This window comes from Paramisgurnus dabryanus, chromosome 7, assembly GCF_030506205.2.
Source record: "Paramisgurnus dabryanus chromosome 7, PD_genome_1.1, whole genome shotgun sequence".
Lineage (NCBI taxonomy): Eukaryota > Metazoa > Chordata > Actinopteri > Cypriniformes > Cobitidae > Paramisgurnus > Paramisgurnus dabryanus.
In genome coordinates this window covers 11,118,572-11,140,166 of record NC_133343.1, presented here as the reverse complement: position 1 = coordinate 11,140,166, position 21,595 = coordinate 11,118,572, and the positions used below count along the sequence as shown (strand labels likewise).

The 21,595-nt window shown below is 39.1% G+C and overlaps 1 protein-coding gene across 5 annotated transcripts in view; it reads left to right on the top strand.

Moving 5' to 3' along the window:
• agap1 (ArfGAP with GTPase domain, ankyrin repeat and PH domain 1) overlaps positions 1-21,595 on the top strand; it is a 178,810-nt gene that overhangs the window by 146,061 nt on the left and 11,154 nt on the right. For all 5 annotated transcript variants that reach the window (XM_065240022.2, XM_065240021.1, XM_065240020.1 and 2 more), the window contains 4 exons: positions 2,284-2,445; positions 13,269-13,423; positions 13,879-13,969; positions 14,573-14,795. In XM_065240022.2, the coding sequence (XP_065096094.1) occupies positions 2,284-2,445; positions 13,269-13,423; positions 13,879-13,969; positions 14,573-14,795 (631 nt within the window). The remainder of the gene's footprint in view (positions 1-2,283; positions 2,446-13,268; positions 13,424-13,878; positions 13,970-14,572; positions 14,796-21,595) is intronic.

Sequence of the window (21,595 nt, the reverse complement as noted above, 5' to 3'; positions counted from 1 at the left end):
GAGAGTAGTGACATCCCTGTCTCTTTACCTGAAGCTTCTATTGCCCAAAGCATATACATAAAAATGTTCCCCTATGGCGGTTCTTGTCCCGCCCGCTTAATAATGGAAGTCATGAGTGTGTCTCTTTGATTACAGATGTTGTGTTTCGGTGCTCTGGGCGATCTGGTTGGAGGAGGTGGCGCAAGCTTTTGGCCGCCCTAAGATAAATGCAGGTTCACCCCAATGTCACATCACACGACTTGTTGAGTTGTGGACCCGTTTTTGTTTTGTGAGGTTGTGTAGCAGATCTTTTATTATTTTATTTTGGCTGCTTGTGTTCCTGCAGCTTAGTTGGTAAAGCATGAAACGGGGAATGTTAAGATCATGGGTTTGATTCCCACTGATAATGATAATGTATGGCGGCTCTTTTTTCTCCCTCTGTCTTTCTGCCTTGTGGAGGTGTACAATTTTGTCTCTAGTGTCTTTGGATAGCTCTTTGGTCAGTTAGTAGTTGGATTCTTACTGATTGTATGGGGTGGACAGGTGTCTTTATGCAGCTAAGGACCTCAAACAGGTGCATCTAATTTAGGATTTTAAATGAAGTGGAGGTGGACATTTTAAAGGCAGACTATAACAGGTCTTTGAGGGTCAAAATACTAGCTTATAGACAGGTGTTCAAATACTTATTTGCAGCTGTATCATACAAATAAATAGTTAAAAAATCATACATTGTAATTTTTTGTTTTTAGATTATGTCTCTCACAGTGGGCATGCACCTACGATGACAATTTCAGACCCCTCCATGATTTCTAAGTGGGAGAACTTGCAAAATAGCAGGGTGTGCAAATACTTATTTTCCTCATTAATTTGTATCCAGGTTCCCCAAACAAGAAAGCAGACATTGCTTCTTTCCTTCTTTTATTTATTTTTTCTCTTTTATTCTCTTCTTTCCTAATCTCCTCCGCTCTTGCTGCTATTTCAGTAAATAAACTAAAACAGCATAAAAAGAAATAGCACTGAGCTTTATGGAGAATACAAGGAAGTGGAGGTGTGTGATGTCGAGGTGTGTAAGAAAGAAAGATCTTGGACAAAAGGGCTGCTGGAACAAGGTGGTTAATTGTTCATTTTGGGTTGGCATCTTGTCAGCAGAGATAAGTTGTCACGTTTTCCACTCGAGCTGAGACTAAACGATAGTAAAATAAGTTACGGCTGTCCTTGGGGCTGTCTGCTGATGCACGGTGCTGTGAGCGTGTTCAGTGCCAGCCCGAACATCCTCCCCCCAATCCCTCCCCACATCAGCGCTTTCACTCGGCGTGATATTGATGCGGGTTGAATGTTATTTTATTCTGCCGCTAGTCATGGCTGTCACCGGCACTTATGAAAAGTGAAACAGCCTTCTGATAGCCTGAGCCGGAGTATCCAGCCAAACGCCAGTCAGAACTGGCTTCAGATGCAAGCCCTCCATCATTTAAACCAGAGCAGACACACAATATTATACCTCCACTTGTAACTTATGGTAAAATAGACCTTGATGTAAACTTTTTGTCAAACTGACTGAATGGTTTGCTAATACATTTTTAAGACTTTGTTAGTGAATGTTGATTTATGCGATCATTTTCATGAATTAATTTGCTGACACTAAAGTCTGTCAGTATGAAATATCAATATTGATTTCCAGACATTAAAGGGGCCATGGCATGAAAATCTGACCTTTTTGTTTGGGTGCTATAATTGGGTTGCCAGTGCTTCTTAGTTTTGGTAAACCATTCTCTGCAAGCACGTGAAAAATTAGGTCATTAAAATGTGTCTCTCCTTATGATGTCATAAGGAGATCTTATTATAATAATTCCGCCCCTTAATCTGCACTATCCAACCACGGCACAGCCATTTAGTGCAGATACAAAGAGAGAGAGAGAGAGAAAATAATTCACAGCACAATTGTGTTTCAATTGCAACAAACCACCATCATTGTGATCAGTGTTTGAATTTCATTAGCTCATTTGCATTTTAAAGGACACACCCAAAACAGCACATTTTTGCACACACCTACAAAGTGTCAATTTTAACATTCTATAATAAATTATCTATATGGTCTTTTGAGCTAAAACTTCACATATGTACTCTGGGGATACCAAAGATTTACTTTACATCTTAAAAAAGTCTTGTGACGTGACCCCTTTAATTTTGTATGGACCAGGAGTCTGGTCTATTTTATTTTTAATGTGTACCTTATTTTGATAATAATTTGCTCAGTGTATATATTGGCATTTGCTGCTTTGTTTACATTTTTGTTTCTCTTTCCAGATACTGGTCTGGGAGATTCCGTGTGCTCCAGTCCTAGCATATCCAGCACCACCAGTCCAAAGATGGACCCGCCGCCGTCGCCGCATGCCAACAGAAAAAAGCACAGGAGGAAGAAAAGTACCAGCAACTTCAAGGTGGATGGCTTCTCTGGCACTGCTGAAGGTACTTCCTGTCTACACCCCCCCACTCCGCTGCTTTTCTGTCTCTCACACACAGACAGTTCACTGAGTCAGATCTTTCTGGATCTTCCCTCTATCGGTTTCTTACTCCACGCAAGTGCAGTGGGGTTAAAAAATATTGACTAATATCTTTGGCCGAGTTTCTGCAAAGCCACTAGCGTTCTTTGAAATGCATGTCAGATAATCATTTTTAGTGGGGATTATATGAAGAGTTTGGTTCCAAAACGCCATAAATCCATTTTGACTAATTTCGGTAAAAACGTGTTTTCTATACCGAGAAAGTGACAAGATGAAAACCACTATTTTCTGTTACAAACTTTCACATAACATCTTTAGGTTATAAAAACATAAAAAATTCAAATCCATAATTTGATTTTCAAAGATTTATTGTAAAAACAGATCCATTGAATATATAAATGTGCATTCATCTTTCCCATGTTATATTCATTTAGTTGACTAGTGGTATACACTGATTTAAAAAATAAACATTAATGGCATTAATAAAAACACTTACTTTGTCATATTAAGAACATTGTCATTGCTGCTGTTATACTTGGGACGTCGTCGCTGTAAGCGATCAGCTGTAAAATGTTTTGGTCCTGCTCGATTTTTGTTGGCTTTGCGTAAAATAATGGAAACTTTTTTATAAGATCACCTGGGGTCAATGTGAGAAGCTTGATGCTGTCAGGAGAACAAGCAACCGGCATTTTTCCGTCTCCCGAGTGCCTCTCGCGTAATTTGTTAGATGTTGATGGCTTACGTTTCTTTCCCGTCACAGAAAACCACCACAGGTTTATCAATGCCATCAAAGTTTTATTGTGTTTTTGTTTGTTTGTTGATCATGAATACAAGATGAGGAAAACTAGGATTCTGTTTATTCAACGCGCCACAATTGTTTGTTTACAATGCGTGGAATGGTGTGCTGTAATTTGTGGAGCGGATTTATTGCATTCTAGAAAAGGAGGAGTGCCGTTTATTGCGTTTTGGGGACAAACGGGAGAAAATATGACAGAATAACACGGCGGATATTGCCATTTTGTGTATAATTTTGAATTTACTTTTAAAAACTGACCTGATATAATACTGATTTTGGCAGTAACTCATTTTTTTAAAATGGCGTTTATCGCATTTTGGAACCAAACTCTTCATATATACACTGTGTGGGTATGTGAAAGACAGAAAAGAGAGAGAGATGCATGTATGTATGCATGTATGTATACTTTTTAACTTTAAACTTACCTCAAATCCAAACCCATGTGATGGCTTTAGTCAATGTTTATTTTCAATGTATGGAAAAAGATGCAATGAATGACTGAAGCTGTCAGTCACTAACATTCTGCCTGGTATATATCATTGATTTTCATAAAAGGAAAATCATACAGGATTTAAAATATTTTATGCAACAACACTGAACCGTTTGCAATTTAATAATAAACAAAGTTCATGTACGTATGAACTGTTCAGTAACTGAAAAATAAAATATTAGGTTTAGTCATGGAATCAAAGTGGATCTCCGTAGTATTCTACTGTATTTTGGTTTTTGCATTAAGTTCAAATCTTGTATTTCTGATTATTTAGATTATTATAGTGTATTTGCTTATGTATACTGTAAATGAATTCAAACCATTTCTTTATAATTAAACAAGTCCTCTCACATAATAGCATCATGTATACAAACACCATAGGCTGCATAAAAACAGTTACCGTCTCACTCACACACAAACACACACATGCAAGCACACGCAGACGCACACCAAAGTTAGGTCTGCTGTGACGGTGCAGTGGAACAGATGTTTCTGAGCAGCAGATGTGTAATGTGTTTCCTGCCGTCAGTATGGATCAGGCAGCTGACGGGCCTCTGTGGAGCGAGAGAAATATGCTGAGTGATTATTACACACTCACACAGACATTTTGGTTAAACGCCGTCTGTCACTCAAACACACGCAAACTTCACTCATCACCGCAGCCATGATTCTGACACACGGGTAGATATTTGTATTTATTGGAGTATTGTGTTGTACATAGCACACAGTCAGTCGCACCCCTGCTCATTTAACATCCAGTGCGTGTGATTCAGCATGGTCTCGATCATACTACAGTGTTAACAGTGTCATGTTCAACTTAAATTGTGGTAGTATTACATACTAATAGAATAGCTGTACTATTATAAGTTATACTAGAAAGGCTAAAATGTGAAGTCGTGTGTGTGTGATGGGGGAATGATGGATGTGTATGTGTCACATCAGAGTGTGTGTGATTAATTAGACTGGACTTATGTGGGTGGCCGCAGCCTCCTGAGAGTCGGAGGATCAGTGCTTGTTTAAATTGTTCCCAATCACCTTTATTGATCCTCTCCCAAAGGGGGCCAATATACTGTCAGCGAGTAAAGAGTGTGTGCGGGTTTGTGTGTAAATACAAACAAAAGTACACGCTGTGTATTATCTTTTTCTTTGGTGTTTATATCTCTTCAATTGTGTTTATAATTTTGAGCTAAATAACTAAAATTATTTTAATCATAAGCATTAAGGGGTGCATGCATGTCTGGACAGCACCTTAACAGTACTTATTTGGGATGACTGACCAGTGTAAAGCACATTGATTCTACATTGAGGAAAGTAGACATTTAAGAGGAGGATCATATTGAATATACTGAAACAAGAGATATGTCTTGCAATTGCTGTCTTGTTGGTCTTCTGTGAGAAATGGGGTTGTGTTAATGTACCTTCATTCCCACTTTATTTCTATCTTCCTCTAACCCCAGAAAGCCACTTTGTCTTGCCCCGATTCGCGCTTTTTGAAAAGGTTGAACATTGTCAGACGCTGCCCAGGTCTCTTTCCCAGCCCCCATTCGTCAGGCAGGCACTTAAGTGAAATATTATAAATAATCTACAGTATTGAAATCTTTTATCAGCTGTGTCACTTTCATTATTCAATAAGCGATTAGTAACAGTCTCCCAATTTAGCCATTAAGCACTTGTGCGTGGGGCTGGCGAGTGCTGTCACGCCGCGGGCCTGCTGAGGGATAAGGCTGTCAGCCTCTCTGTTATTCATGAGCTCCACAAGCCAGGTACCAAGCTCATAGTGTTTTATATAACACACACAGTCACGGTCAGGTACTGCTCACATACGGTTTTATTTGACATACACACGCTGTCAGGGCAAGATGCCGCCTGTACAGTGTTAGCTAACACTTAGATATGTCAGGGTCATTTTCACCCCCAAAATTGACAATAGATGAACTGTTTTAAGGATCACTAAGATAAGCATACATGTTTTTTTTTTTAGATAATATTATTGATATTATGTTCCTGTAGCTCAGTGGTAGAGCATTGCGCTAGCCACATAAAAGATTCTGTGTTCGATCACACAGAGCACACATAATATAAAATATATATGCTTTTTAATGCATAAGGGTCTGCCAAATGCATAAATATAAATAAAGAAATATCTTATTTTCTTTTAGTTAATGCTGATTTAGTTCATTACAAATAATTGAGGAGCTCAGATACAAACGCCGTTAATCGTCAAAAGTGGCATAATGATATTAACTGAATGCTCTCGTGTATGCATTCTTCAAATACCCTCACTTTAAATCCCGGCCTCAGGCCATTTAGAAATAATGCTTTTGGCAAAATCCGATAGACACCATGTGAGTACTAAGACCTGAATACAACCCGAATGTGTCAGTGACATGGATCACAGCACCCCCTAGTGCGTGGTTCATTTTCTTCCTTTTTGCATTCCGACTTTGATCATTTGCAGTGTTTCTTGTTGCATCTTTAGTTATTGTGCCACTGTTTACTATGTCTTGTGTCAAAAAGTGGATTTTTTTAATAAGTGGAGGTTAATGCCTAATAATCTTGCATGCACTTAGAGGGTTTTGCATTGCAAGGCGGTCAAACGTGACATTTGTAAAAACATGAATTTCAATTACTGACTAATAACTTTTCATTGCCATTAAAGTGAAATTACTGAACCTAAACATAAGAGGCTGATATTAAAATTCAAGTTTACATGAAAACATTTCATTCGCACTTAGGGGGTTTTGCATCTGAACTTCTCAATTGTTTAAAGTGATGAAATTACTGTGTAATATAAAGTCCAAATTTTTTATATGATTCACTCGCAAGTTTTTCTAGTTCATAATAGTATTATTTGGCTGATTCTTTTATCTAAATTGACTTTAGATAAGTGCACTCATAACAACAAATACATCCCTGAAGCAACCTGGAGTCAGGTGCCTTGCTCAAGACCCAATAGAAATTCATGAGTTTGATCCTTCAAACATAAAAACGTAAAAATTTATTTTCAGATTATTATAAGTAATATCAAAGAACTCCAAGAAGTTCTGAAATATTTGTTACTGTTTATATCTAAGACCACTAGACAACACCACTCTTACTTGATTTATAACAAATTAAGTACCTCATCTATTGTAGTCTCTAAATGTAGAGATTTAAGTTATTTATAAGGGGTTCTGTAAATAATTTTAACAACGGTCAAATTTCTATATCCAAATAGTTAAAAGAATGTTAAAAATTCTTTATTCTAAAATGTCGGTGATAACTGTTTAAGAGCGTAGTTTTAATAACGCACACAGTCTCATCACAGCTGTATATTCTTAGCTCATGGTTACTACGTTGCAGGGGTCCAGTCTCTAATTTCAGCTCACCTGTTTCTCTCTTCCTCGCAAGACAAAGCCTTCTCACACTCGTTCCCCTTTCATCCCCTCTGCACACCCCTGTGAAGATCAATCAATCCCAGCATGCCGTGCATTTTACACTCTTTGCATTCCCCCTCATGCCACCGAAAGCCCACTACTCAAATAGCAAACGTATTGCACGGATGATCACAGTTTATCAATTACCGCTGAGCTGTAGGGTCCTAAGTGGCCCTTGTTTAGTAATTACCATGTTTGATAAAAACAGGAGACTTTGAAACCTGATCAGGCAGATGGCATGGGTTCCTCACATCGCAGGGACAGCGGGAGCTTCATGAATGCCTTGATTGTCTCACAAAGACATGGACGAGTCAGAGAAAGGAGATACTTTTTAAAAATCAGAAAGAGAAAGACATTCCAGAAGAGAACAGGGCCTGACAGGTGTCCTCAGCTGGAATCGGTCTGGCACGGGGGCCGCAACGTTTAATTAAAATATTCTGCAGGTGAACAGCTCTATGCTGTTATACACAGGAACAAAGCAAAGATGGTCTTATGGCTTCCTAATGGTATGGAAAAAAAGGACAATTCACCTTTTCTCTAGCACTTTGCTAAAATAGCTCTCTGTGATCAACAAAAGCCGTTTTGAAGTGCCTTTTTAAGCACCTAAAATGAGAGAGAGATGTTAAAAGAGACATTCGTGAAATTGATGGTTATTAAAAGGCGAAGAACGGTTTGGATGGGATATCAAGCATGGCACATGACAGTCATATTGAGTACATCTTCTTCAGGAACTCTGGCTCATACTGGTTTACTTCAGAGTCTATTGTGTGGAAAATGGCTTGATTCCGGACACCCATTAGCTTTAATTCGCACTTTGCCTAGATTTTGCGTCTCTGATGCCTTACACGGGTAGAAGTATACGGGTTTGTTTTTCCAAGATTGCTGTTGTGTAACAAATGTCCCTTTTGGCCTGAGGGGAACAGAGACTGCATTGAGCTAAAGTGGCTTCAGGTCAGTTGTCATCAGCACCGTGAAAATGAGCAGTTATTTAAAGAGAAAAGATCAGACCTGTGCTAATGCGCACATTCAGCTGAGAACAAAAAGGTTGTGCATTACAGCAGTAAGGATTTAAACTGCACTATGCTCACTGCAACAGTTTCAGCTGACTTTTTGATGTAAATCGCTTTAAATATCACGTTGTTCATAAGTTGTTATCATTTTTTCAGTATATTTATTTAAATTCATATTCTAATTTGTCTTGGACTTTTCCACTTAAATGGTGGATTATTATGGCTTTCTTAACTAATGCATTGTCCTTGCTGCTTTTTCCTACAATATGTCTTTTTTGAAAAATGTGTCTTTATTGCTCTTCCACTTTGTCCACGCCTGCCATGTTTTGTTTTTCATCTTTCTTTTTCTTGCCATCTCTTCCTTTACACTTTGCCCACTGGCGGATGCAGCTAAACGTAGGGCATGGAAACTAAATCGAGTCGGTAGCCTGCGCCACGCTTACAGACGCAACGCTGAAGGTAACTCTAGCTGGAGAGGTGAAGGAGAATGTACCCCTTCTACTTAAATAGATGATGTACCAGCATACCCACAACTTCCTCTGCATGAATACCAATATACGTCAATCTAACTAATTTACAGTTTTGTTCCTTGCTTGTCTCTCTATTTCTGTCTTCTCGTAAAGTTTTCCTCCGATTAATTATCGTGAATGGAAAATCAGATTGTCAGTCTTGTGGTGGGATGGACCCATTATGGGAGGTCACATGTATGGATTAGCCCTCTTCATATGCCCCCTGTCCCACTACTCCATCCCTCCTCCACTTTATTTATTTGTTCGCATTTTTCCCTAAATGTGGGTAACTCCTGTAATATTTGCCAGGTTATTAATGCTGGATGCTTGAAATGGGAGGGGATAATATGAGAATTAATGACCTGTGTCACAAAGCAATACTGTGCGCTTTGACATTTCGCTCGGTTAATTTGTGTTTCCATCCATTCAACTCTCACTGTACCCCCAAGCGCTGCCGTTTGGGCCGGGTAGAGGTACTGTAACACCCCCACCCTCATTTTTGGGCATGCTGCATCTTTGCTCTAATAGTTGATTGTGTGTTGTGTTTTGTGCCGGTAAAGGTTGCCTGTGTCAGAGTTCACAAATGCTACAATATCTTCGAACATCACCCACAAGAATAGAAAAGCACTGTAATTTTGTGTGTTGCCGCAGGAAAGCGTGTGTGTACCTGTGAGGGATATTTCATGCTGGTACGAAAACATATTTGTAAAAGGAAATTATTGGATACTTTGTCTAGGTCTAAATCGTAAAACGTAATGATTACTCCCATTAGTTATGATATGGAGATCAGTACCCGACACAAGATGAGTGATGGCTGCCTATGTTTTCAAGTTTAGGCTGCCTGATGCCCTGTCAACACAGTTTTGTATGACACTATTGTTTTTTTTTTATTAATTGTGTGCTTAGGGGAGGAGGTGGAGCCCATTTACACATTTGCCTCAGAATTTCGTCTTTCTGCATTGTTGCTTTTCATAATTGTCAAATACCGCCCTCTCCCCAACAGCGCTGCAATTTAATTAGGGTGAGAACATTGCTGCTGACCCCAGAGGGCCTGTGCCTTTGAAGGGTGGGCCCAATCTTGCCTTGGATGCTCCAGTGGTCCCACCAGCCCCCAAAACTCTCAAACATTACTAAAATACTTAAAATGAATAAATAATAAGCCAGACTCGCCAACCAATTCTTTTTTATTTTGCACAACATTTGACCTTTGCCATAAATGTGGTTAATTTTGGAACAAATTATCTGATGTCTTTTTATCCCTTTGATTCAGATCAGGAATGAGATCAAACTTTCTTTTTCACTTTCCTATCATTCCCTCTTCATCTCTCTGTCTCTCTGTGAGTCTGGAGGCCAGAGAGTTTTATGCACACTGGCTGTCAAGCATCTCCAGCAGTCAGGGATGAATTCTGGGATTTGAACACAAGGCTCTTTTACAGCGGTCAGGGAGGCCTGTGGCCCTCCGGGACCTTTAACATGACTTGTATGATAGGACTCCAATTAGGCCTGTGATTGACTCAAAGAGAGGAAATGGTGTGGCTGCACAGATTTCCCGCTGATTAAACTTGTTAAATGGCCTCACAGGGAGACAATTCCAAGAGAGCAGCATGTGCAATAGGCTTGTAGACAAAGTTGAAGGCTTATTTATTGGAATCGCACTGTCATTGCCTGAATGTACAGTGCAAGTTATAAATCCATTGATTTCAATGTGTTTGAAATTGATGTTCCTCAAAATGACTAATTTGTTGTTCAAATACGGTTACTGGGCATTCAGGCCAGAGTTAGACGACAACGTTTTTAAACCAAAAACAGGGAACTTTTTCCTCACTTTGGCTGTTTGTTTACACAACAAAAGCATTTTGGGGTCCTTAAAATGCAAACCTTTGAAAATGTGTTTCCTAGTGCAAGTTATCAGTCCCCAAAAATGGGAATCAGTGAAAACGATATTGTCATGCAAATGCGTATTCCGCATTCATGCCCTGTTTACAGTAGAGGATTTGTATTTAAAAACATTTTTAAAAGGCTGGAAACGATAACAGACAATATTTTCTATCCTATAAAAATGTGTTTGTGAAAATCTTATATTGTTCTACTGTAGCTCCCCCTACAACATACAGTACTAATATGATCAATATGTTAATGTTCATGTTATTAACCAAACAGAAAGGTTTTTATGATTTAAAACGGTATAGCATTCAAGTAAACAGTACTAAACAGTAGCGTACTTGAAGCAAAAATCAAATTCATCAAATGCAAACTAATGCATAGCTTAAGCCTACATAAATGCTCATTGCTTTAATGTAGCGAGTTCCTCTTCAGCCATTTCACGCTGTTATATTTATAATAGTTCATTGATCAGTTCATATTGGTGATCTTATAGATCTTATAGAAAATATTCTTACTAACTGACTGTATTTGTCAGATAAACACCAAATAACTTATCTTCCCTTTACCTGTCGATGTACTCCGTGCATGTGGTGTGTTCCCTCACACTCCCTCTGCTCATGACAAAAGCGTGGTCGGCTAAAGTGTGTAAAATGATGACATTGATTTTTAAAAGTGTGCGCCCGGCCCGGGCACGCCCTTCGCTAGCGGCACAGAAATTGCAAAAAGCACAGCTGGCTAAAGTATTAAAAATGAATATAATGTTGGTTTTTTAAAAGTCATAAACATGCCGCAATCAAATGTGCTGCTACATCATGCTCTGAATGCGCATGCAAATTGAATTTCTGTGCACTGAATGCTGGTTTTTGAAAAACAAGTGATATACTTGATAATATGATTTTGCACATCTTTAAAACAACACCTATATTATTGCAAATGATGCTGCATGTTTTGGCATTAGGTAGAATATCGCAGTTGTTTACGCATCGAGATATCAATTTAATGTTCTTATTAATTAATATCCACAAAACTTATAAACAAAACATTGATTAAAATTAAAAGACAAATTATATGAAACGAAATTCGTTTTAAAGTAGCAAAAAAAACTTAAATTAAACATGAAAATTATGCCTGACCCACTCCATTTCTCCTGTCATATTGGCCTTCAATCCATGATAACGCCCTATATATGGAGTTTTAAATTGCAGTCTGTCTTTTGTAATAAGCAAATTAAATAAATAAAAAACAACGTTACAACAATATTCAAACCCAACAATACTCAAACAAATATGAAACAGACATTTTCTTTAAAGATACATGGTAAAAACAATAAAGCGTGCACTAAGTTTACTATTTTGGGCAAAACCTCTGTTGTAAACATCCATTTAAAAAAATCACTTACACTTTGAAAATGATGTGCTGTCATGTTAGCTGTTCGTTTACATAAGACTCCGCCTACGTTCATTTACACTGAAACGCAAACTAAAACGGAGTTTGCAGCGTTTACGAACGACTCCGTTTATAAGGGTCGAAAACGGTAGTGTAGTCTAAATAAAAGGAGTAAACGTGGCAAAAGTAATGCGTTATTAAACGTAAACGGATAAATTTTTTTATTTGACCTTTTCAGGTTGTTTTTTCTGGTCATGTTTTTCATTGGTTTGCAAACACTGCAGTGGAGATGACAGGTCCTTCCCTTGTATGGCATTTCGGCCTTAGGGACTCTTGCTCTCTTTCTCTCTCTCTCTGATTGCTTCTTCATTATGTAATTGCTCCATCCAAAGGAAATTATAAACAGAATGTGTAAAGTATGTGATCTCTTTCTCCCTAAGATCATGTTTCGGGGGGGGGGGGGGTCTTTGATTTTGACACACCACCTCATCTCATCAATGCAGGATCTCTCTTCGAGCCATCTGCATGCCGTTTCCATTGCTGTCCCTTCTAATGACCTAGTCAATGGCTTTTTGTTCCTAACATTTTCCAAATGTTGACCCTCTATGCTGCTAACAACTTTTACATTTTTCTGTACTCCTGAAAGGTGCTCTTACTCACACTCACTCTCTTTCTCTATCACACACACACACACACACACACTCTCCTAATTGTCTTGTGATTGGCCCATTAACTCAACCAGGGCCCTGTTTAGTAGATCCATATGTCACTTTGCCTAGAAAGCATTTTGGACAGGGCCAGCAGCACAATTGGAAGAATTGGGACACTGCTTTGGTCTGGTCTGTAATTAGTGGCATATCCTGACAAGGGTCGGGGGGCAAGCATGTGGGTCAGGGGTTGTAGAGTTTATCCCGCAGCTAACAGGTGCTCTACAGGGACAAGAATCTCTCCTTGTACTGGCTGGTTACTGTTGACCTAGAACCAAAACCTAACCAAACCTTCCTTAGTCTTTATGTAAGTAAAGGTGAAGTGTGTAATTTCTTGTCCACTAGCAGCACCAAAAAGGAATCGCATTTTGTGTGTACTAAGGAGATTATAACAACATCGACTTAACTATTGGTGTAAGTGTGGGGCGGGACCATGCCTTTGTCCAACAAATAGCAGATGGATGAAATTCAAAACTTGAATTGAAATTTTACAAATGTTTGCCCAAAATGCATCACAAAACTGTATTACTCGGAGTTAAATTGCAATTGTTGCTTAGGATAAATAAGCATTTCCTTTCTCCTTGATCTAGAACAAGAGGACAACTTTGAATTCATCATCGTGTCTCTGACGGGACAGACATGGAATTTTGAGGCGACGTCTTATGAGGAGCGAGACGCTTGGGTGCAGGCCATTGAAAGCCAGATCCTTGCGAGCCTGCAGTCCTGTGAGAGCAGCAAACAGAAGGTGACAAACCAGATTAGTCTACCAAAAGCATTCAAACACGATGTGCCTTACGCTATTGTTGTGAATGAGACCATTTCAGTGCGGCCAGAATATACACATACACACACACACACTTGAAACTGTAATTACTTTAGTCCTAATATTACACTGCTCCTATTATGACATGTCTTTTGCATCACTAGGGTCTTAAATCTCAACCCGCTGTGTGTGTTTATGCCTCAGGCCAAGGCCAATTGCACTTCCCTGGACCTTCTAGCGAGTTCTATTCTTCCATTTACTGAATTTGCCTCTCGTTCTTCCCTGCCTTTGAATCTCATTTCATGATTCAAATGCAGGGCAAAATGTTGCTGGTAGTCACTGTGTAAAAGCAATTGCTGGATGATGCTTTTATAATATGCTTTCTTTTCTGAGCGGTTTCCTTTTAAACTTTAACTTTGTAATAATTGTGCCCACAGTCTCGTCTGAGCAGCCAATCGGAAGCCATTGCACTGCAATCAGTCAGGAACATGAGAGGAAACACTCGTTGTGTGGACTGTGAAGCACAAAGTAAGTCGTCTTCTAACGTCAAAACATGTTATTATTACCCCTTAGATTTGTCTTATGTACAAATCATTATACTGCTCCATTTAAATGGTCCAGTGTTTAAAATGACCTCCTCCATCTTTTTAAATGGTAAAATTGTATGTACATGTTTATCTGTATATTTTTGTTATGTGATGTCAGGATCTTAAGCCACACCCATTTTTAAAGTACAAGCCTGAAAATAAGATGCATGGTTGCAGATCTTGAACATAAAGACATAATGTTAGTCTCTACTAAGGATAGTATTTAGGAATTTAGGCCATTTGAATTTGTTCAATTTAACACAAATAACAGAAACATTACTTCTATAGAAATGTTATCGTAAAATGATTTTCAATGGTTTCGACATATGGTTCGTCAAGATTTTTCTGTTATTTAACAAGCAGCTTATTGTACAATGTGTGCATTTACAGTAAACTTGTATAAAAAATGCACATAATATGGGTTAGGCTAAGGTTCAGGGTTGGTTCCTAGTAATTACAGTTACAAAGTAAGTATATTGTACGTACATATAGAGCATTGTGAACCATTTCTTTTTCTGTCTCCCTGTTAATCTGGCTTTCTCAGACCCTGACTGGGCCAGCCTGAACCTGGGGGCTCTGATATGTATAGAATGTTCAGGCATTCACCGTAACCTGGGGACACATCTGTCCCGCGTCCGCTCTTTGGACCTGGACGAGTGGCCTATGGAGCTCATCAAGGTCATGTCAGCCATTGGCAATGAGCTGGCCAATAGCGTATGGGAGGCCAATGCTCAAGGACGCCTAAAGCCCGCCCCTGATGCCAGCAGGTACACAATTACATAATTTCGTATTTTCTAAAGGTCAAGTGTGTAATTTCTGTCCAACCATAGGCATCAAACAAAATTGCAATCTGCTTGTTTGACAAGCGCGATTGGCCCGATCATAACAACATTTGTGCAACCAGTGCCGTGTGTTTGGGGCAAGTCTATTGGAAGGGTTTGTTTGAAATTTATTTAGTAAAATTCAGTGTGGTGCCAAACTGGTGGTGCAAAATACACAACCTGATTGCGCCTGTAATCTCCCTCAATAATTTGAATGTAAACAAAAAGTGTAGATTTTTGCAGTGTACATTATGATCTTAAAGCAACACAGTGCCTTGTTTATGATACCAAAAGCCTTTTTTTTTGGCAGTCCAGCATCCAACATTGTCGTCCTTTTCACTATTTCATACGTGTTTGGAATTGTGGGAAGCCTAAAAGCAGATTCTTCCATTTTCTCGCCCCTCCATCTTTAGCAGCGTAATTATCGGCAGAGAGCCTTTAGTCCCACCAGCCATCATAACAAATTAGTGCTGACTGTTGGCCGCCAAAATATCGACTTCCCATTCCACACCGGCCTCATTAGTCACCTGAAGCACCTTTTAATTACTCCCCTCCTCTCCGAAAATCTTTCGATATGGATCGGCCATTTTCTGCCGCCCGTCGTCGATGTGCTAATGCGATTATAGTTCCTCATGTAGCTGTTTATTTATGTATGTGAAGGCATGTGGCCCCCTGAGTGGGAAGAGGAGATTACAGAGAGGGTCAATATTATCTCAATTAACCTCAGTCACTGGACACAGTCCTGCAGTCATTTCTCTGCTCACCCTCAATACTCCCGCTGAACTAGACAGGGAGAGTTTACTTATGTATTTCCCTCATGTGTTTGACTGGAACGTCCGTTTGTTTAATGACATTGATATTTGATGTACAATGAATTTGTTGGCTAAGCAGACAAGATGCATCACAAGGTGAAACTTGCATTTTACTCTATATTCTTTTAAATACTTGAGACCGGGGACATAGATTTCTCCTTATTTATCAGTTAAAACCCAATAATGTAAATGATATGCATATGATTTCAAGTAATGCAATTCTACAAAATCTAAATGCGAGTGGGGTAGGCTGTTAGTTATTCTATAGATATGTAGAAATATAAGAGGTATATGTATATCAGCGTATTCAATCTATTGAAATTAGAAGTGTTGTACACATAGACTGTAAAAAAGATGGACGTATTTTCCGTGACGTCACCCACAAGTTTCTGAAAAAATGTTTTTGAAGCTTAAAGTAGGCATTGCCTGCCGTCGCCATCTTGGCCGCGCATCACTCGCGGATATCCGAAAATGGGTAAAAAGGCGGGACGTGGGTGAAGCTGAGGTGACTGGCTGTTCAACCGGCCCTCAAGTGGCCACGCCCTTAATTATGCTGAACTTTAAGGCTTAATATAATTTAAACGGATGAGTTACAAAAAAATCACCCCCTTACAGCTGTCATGAAGGGCAAAATTAGCTATACAGACCAAAAACAACAGGCTGTACCAGGCTGTAAACATATTATTTTCTACTGGAAAGTTGGCCATTTTAACATGGAGGTCTATGGGAATTGACTCCCTTTTGGAGCCAGTCTCTAGCGGCCAGTCAATGAATTGCAGTTTAAATCACTTCCGTATTGGCTTCATCAGAGAGATCGGAAGGTTGCCCCTTGGTTGTACAGTAAACGGTTGAACAGCCACTGAAATATTTACAAAAAGATGCTCTTTTAAACCTCGGTTCAGTTGTGACATGTCAAGGATTCAAGAGTTATTAGGTAAAACATGAATGATTTTAACTCTTTCCTCGCCATTGACAAGTTAACTCGTCAAGCAATAGAAAACGCTTCCCTGCCAATGACGATTTTTTCCAGCAATCCTTATTTTCGCTATTATTCACCAGATGGCGCTCTTACCCAACTTGAAAAACCCTGAAGCAATCCCTTAGTACAAACTCTGTGTATGTTTTGATGATCGCTCTGAATCTGATCTCTATCAAAAGCCCTTGACAAAAATGGAATTATCTCAGCTTTTTGCTAAAAATTTGGTATTTTTGAAGAAACCTACCCATATTTAAGAGGTGATAAAAGAGAACTAATGAAGGAAGGATGAAACTTTTTTTAAGCGGAGGATCTGTTCGTTCATTTGATATATTGTATGTTTATATTTTTAAAGAAGAACATTTTCTTGAAGGCATTAAACTTTTGTGAAAGTCATAAAAATGCTGGTGCTGGCTGGCGATTTAAAAAAACTTTGGCGGGGAAAGAGTTAAACTTCACATAGAAATGTAATAACGCTGCTATTGCACAATCCAGTATTAAAGTTCAGAGTTTTAGTTTGCTGCACAAAATTGTCAGTTCATAGGAACGGTCACAGTTTACACCTTAGCTACCATTAACTATTAATTTAATCATTAGCCAGATAATTGACATGGTTTCATACACTGTCACCAGTATATATGATATATGTGACCCTGGACCATAAGTTGCACAGGTATATTTGTAGCAAAAACCAAAAGTATGTTGTACACTGTAAAAAATTATTTGCTGCCTTAAATTTTTTTGTTGAATCAACTCAGAGTTACAAGTAATTTCAACTTACTATTATTTATCTTGACAAGAGATGAGTTGTTATAACTACAGATGAGTTGTCATATAATATAGTTGAAAAAGGTCAACTTCATTTTATAAGTTGAAGCAACTCATCTCTTGTCAAGCTAAATAATAGTAAGTTGACATGACTTGTAAATCTGAGTTGATTCAACAAAAAATTTTAAGGCAGCAAATAATTTTTTTACGGTGTATGGGTCCAAATTACCAATTTTTTTTATGTCAAAAATCATTATGTAAAGTTCATGTTCCTTGAAGATATTGTTTTACGTTTCCCACCATAAATATATCAAACTTTATTTTCAGTGGATGCTTTAAAGGCTCAATATTTCCCCGATATTCTCAATATTTTTATTTGATTCCACCCTGTGAATCCAGATTTTTAATAATAAATATAAATAGGATAGGACAAATATACAATACCATACATACCATTAAACAATGGTTTAATTCATTATTATTATTAAGTATTTATTCAGCTTTCAGATTATATATAAATCTCAATTTTATAAAACTGACCCTTATGATATGTTTGTCGATTTATTTATTTTTTGTTTGTTTGTTTTATTTTTTATTTTTTTTTAGTGCTTTAGTGCTACTTTTAGTGCTTAGCCTTTAGTGCTTCATTGCAATTTAGGTCATATTCTTGCAAACCCACTGCAGTTCCCTCTCAAAACTCTAGGGGTTTTGCAAAATCCAGCTTAAGTCCAAAAAAATCCAAAATAAATGTACAATTGTAGAATAGCATAGGGCTGGATGGATGCCCATCCGTTTGATTTTGTCAGTGCAACTGCATGTAATTTGCGGTCTTAACATGATTTACTGGGCTGTTGAATTGATTTAGCTTGTAACCAAATACCTTCAATCTAACTAGGCGAAAGTGAATTTGAATTCCTTGACAGTGTGAATCTAAAAAGATGTAAGCGAAAGTGTTCTCTCAATTTTGAGTGGGGTTAAAAAGCATGTTCGAATTTGCATTTGACGTGCACGTCTTCCTGATAAGCATGTGGCAGCATTATGCTTCGAGGCAGAGCTTGCATCCCGGCGAACAGCACTGGCATTAGTGTGCGCACGCTGCATCCAGGATTGGTGGCTGATAAATGAAAACCCACCCTCGTGGTCTCTCAAGTGAGTAATAGAGCTCGAAATTTCATTTTGCAAGCGACTGATTTAATGATCCAAAGGGTAATTAATGGGCTGATTATCTTAATGTTAAATATGGCCAGCAGCAATTAGGCTGACCTCCCGCCTGTCAAGGTCTGGGCTACTTTCGCCTTTCAATTAGTGTCCTGTTTTGGGGGTGTGGGGTGTAGGTATCGGGGAAACAACTGCTCTCTTCCACAACTCTGTGTGGAATCATCATCTGTGTGTGGATCACCCCTCGTTCCCCTGTTTAATATTATGTTTGGGACAACCCACCTGGATGTGATGAAAGGCATTGTGTGTCAGGAGTTTGTAGCTGTTAAGCATCAAATTTGACCCTGTTTATGAAAACCCAGCTAAAGTCATGTTTTGTTTACTATTTTCTACATCAAGTCATCTTACATAATGTAAAAAATAAAAAATCTGTGAAAATATAACCTTGATATCTTTAATATTGACTGAGTAAGGCCATGTAAAAAAATCAGATGAGACTTCACCTCAGAGATGGTCACAATTTTTTTTATTTGAACTTTCCCCTTAAAACATGTTTTATGTAAAAAGCTAATTCTCTGTACATCAATAATGATTTATTCAGATCATAACAAAGTACGAAATTATACTAATGTGATTCCTTATGCATTTTACTATAGGCCAGGCCAATTTTATACAATATATAACAAGTCCATGGCCCATAACTGTATGAAAAAGGCTGAAGACTGATGTTTTAAGAGGAAGTTTCATCCTGTTACCCCATAGGCCAGTCAGGCGTTATGTATGATAGAGCCCGAGAGAATCTCTAAACATACCCATTAACCTTTTACTGCCCGTGATAAATTAACACCTCCACTGTCTTTAAAAGCCCAGGCAGTACGAGGGCGCTCCAAGACACTGCTGTGGGCTTATTTTAGGGACTGTTTAAACACAGGCACACATTCACGCTTGCTCTCTCCGAGGCGATAGGTTTTGGCACGAGTGCTCTGTGGTGGCAGCCGGGCCATGTTGCGGTCTCATTTTTTTAATTACTGCCACGGACAACAGAGCCTCCACTCTCCTGCCACACACACACACACACAGTGCCGGTCTGTATTAGCGGACCAGGCAGTGTAGGAGTGACAGCTCTGCTAATTGCGCCTCGTGGTGACTTATTAGGAGGGTGGTGCTCGCTGGCATCCCATAATGCCAACTCTCAGCGACACGTTGACGTTTCACAGCCTGTCACCAAGCGAGAATGTCTCTACATGACTTGTTCACGCACTTCTTTTTTTTTGTGCATGTTAATGATGCGTTCCCAAATCTGTCTCTGACTATTTACATTTTTGCACGGTCAATAGATATGTATGCGTGTTAGACTTCAACTACGTGAATATGCTGTACACAAGCGTGCTTTCGTCCACAGGAGTCTTACCTCTATCAGACAACTGAGATATCGAGCTCAACACAGCCTGATTTTTGCAGCCGCATGCTTTATCATGAGCAATGCCCATCTCATAATAATTCAGCAGTAAGTGGCTGAGAAAGAGCCTCTTTATGGCCAGATATCGGTCTCTGAAAGGGCAGAGCTAACAGATTTCAAATTAGACCCGGCTCTTAATCTGGGCCGGGGTGCAGGTGCGCGTCCCCAAAGCAGAGATCAGATTGGGCCCCGGGGATGGATGGGGAAGGGGGGAGTCGGGGGTCCTGCTGGGCTCAATTCTTTCTCAGATCCAGGCGTAGACGGACAGCAACGTGCTATTAATGCAGTAATGTCTCAGGAGTCGCTTACTCACCCAACTTTCTCTTTGCGTAGAAGAATAAGAAATTAATTTCCCACACATTTTGACATACTTAAATTTGTACTACACATCATTTCCTTATTCCTCGTTTTCCTGTTCGCACTGACAGACAATCACGGTGGTCCATTTCACCAGCATTAACAAGCTGATCTGCGTTTGTCAGCCTCTGACCTCGTTCCTGTGAGAAGACCAGTGATGTGATCCAGCTCATGGCCTGCATGTTAAACAGCTCCTCAATTCCTCCCCATGTCTCGCTTTCTCCTCTTTCCTTGACAGAAACCACTGCACAAATGTTTCAAATAATTGGCTGCCCCATTGTAATTCATCTGTAAAAGGACTTCTTGATTAGATTAGGCTAATAGATATTATTTTTTACATGACTGCCTGCCATTGCCCGTAATCATGTCCCAACTTGGCTAACAAGCCTTCCAATTTACAATTGACATTAAACTGGCCGATAACAGCCAATCAGAGCACAGCGTATTAAAAGAAAGACAGATAATATGAAGCAATGAGAGCATTTAATGCCCTAATCATAATTCGGTATACTTTTTGTCCAATTTAATGCAGAATAAATAATTTGTGTATTTTTTGTTATCTCGTGCCCTTTCTGTATGTCTTTCTTCATACCTCAGTATATAGATGGTTTCATCGGACACACACACACATCTTCGCGGTTACGTACTTGAATCGAAGTGATCTTCCAGTCTGTATTTATTTATCTGTCTGGCTAGTGGCAAAACTGATCTCTGAAACGAATACCTTGTTGAAAAGATTTTGGTTTGCTAAAGATGAGGGGAGATGACGCGCATTGGGGTGTAATGATAAATCGCGACACACACACACTAATATGTCCGATATCGATTCTGAATCGCAATGGCGATATTATGCACAGCTCTTTCATGTACTATGCTAGTTTGTGTTGTTTATAACATGTATTTAAAAACAGCGATAAAAATACGCTTCTAGGCATTTCCTGGATATGCGTGTGTAAATGGTACTTCTTCTGCGGTGCATATTGAGTTTCTGCACAAGGGCACCCTCTTGCTTTTGGATGTAGTGGCATTTCACCATAATTCTTTAGGGTGTCGCACACCAGACGAAAAGCGTCATGCCACGTTGCGTCTAGGACAACTCAGAGGTATCATACACCGGAAGTGCACGTTAACTCTTTCACCGCCAGCGTTTTTTTAAAAAGTTGCCAGCCAGCGCCAGCGTAAATTTATCATGATTTTCACCAAAGTTTAATGCCTT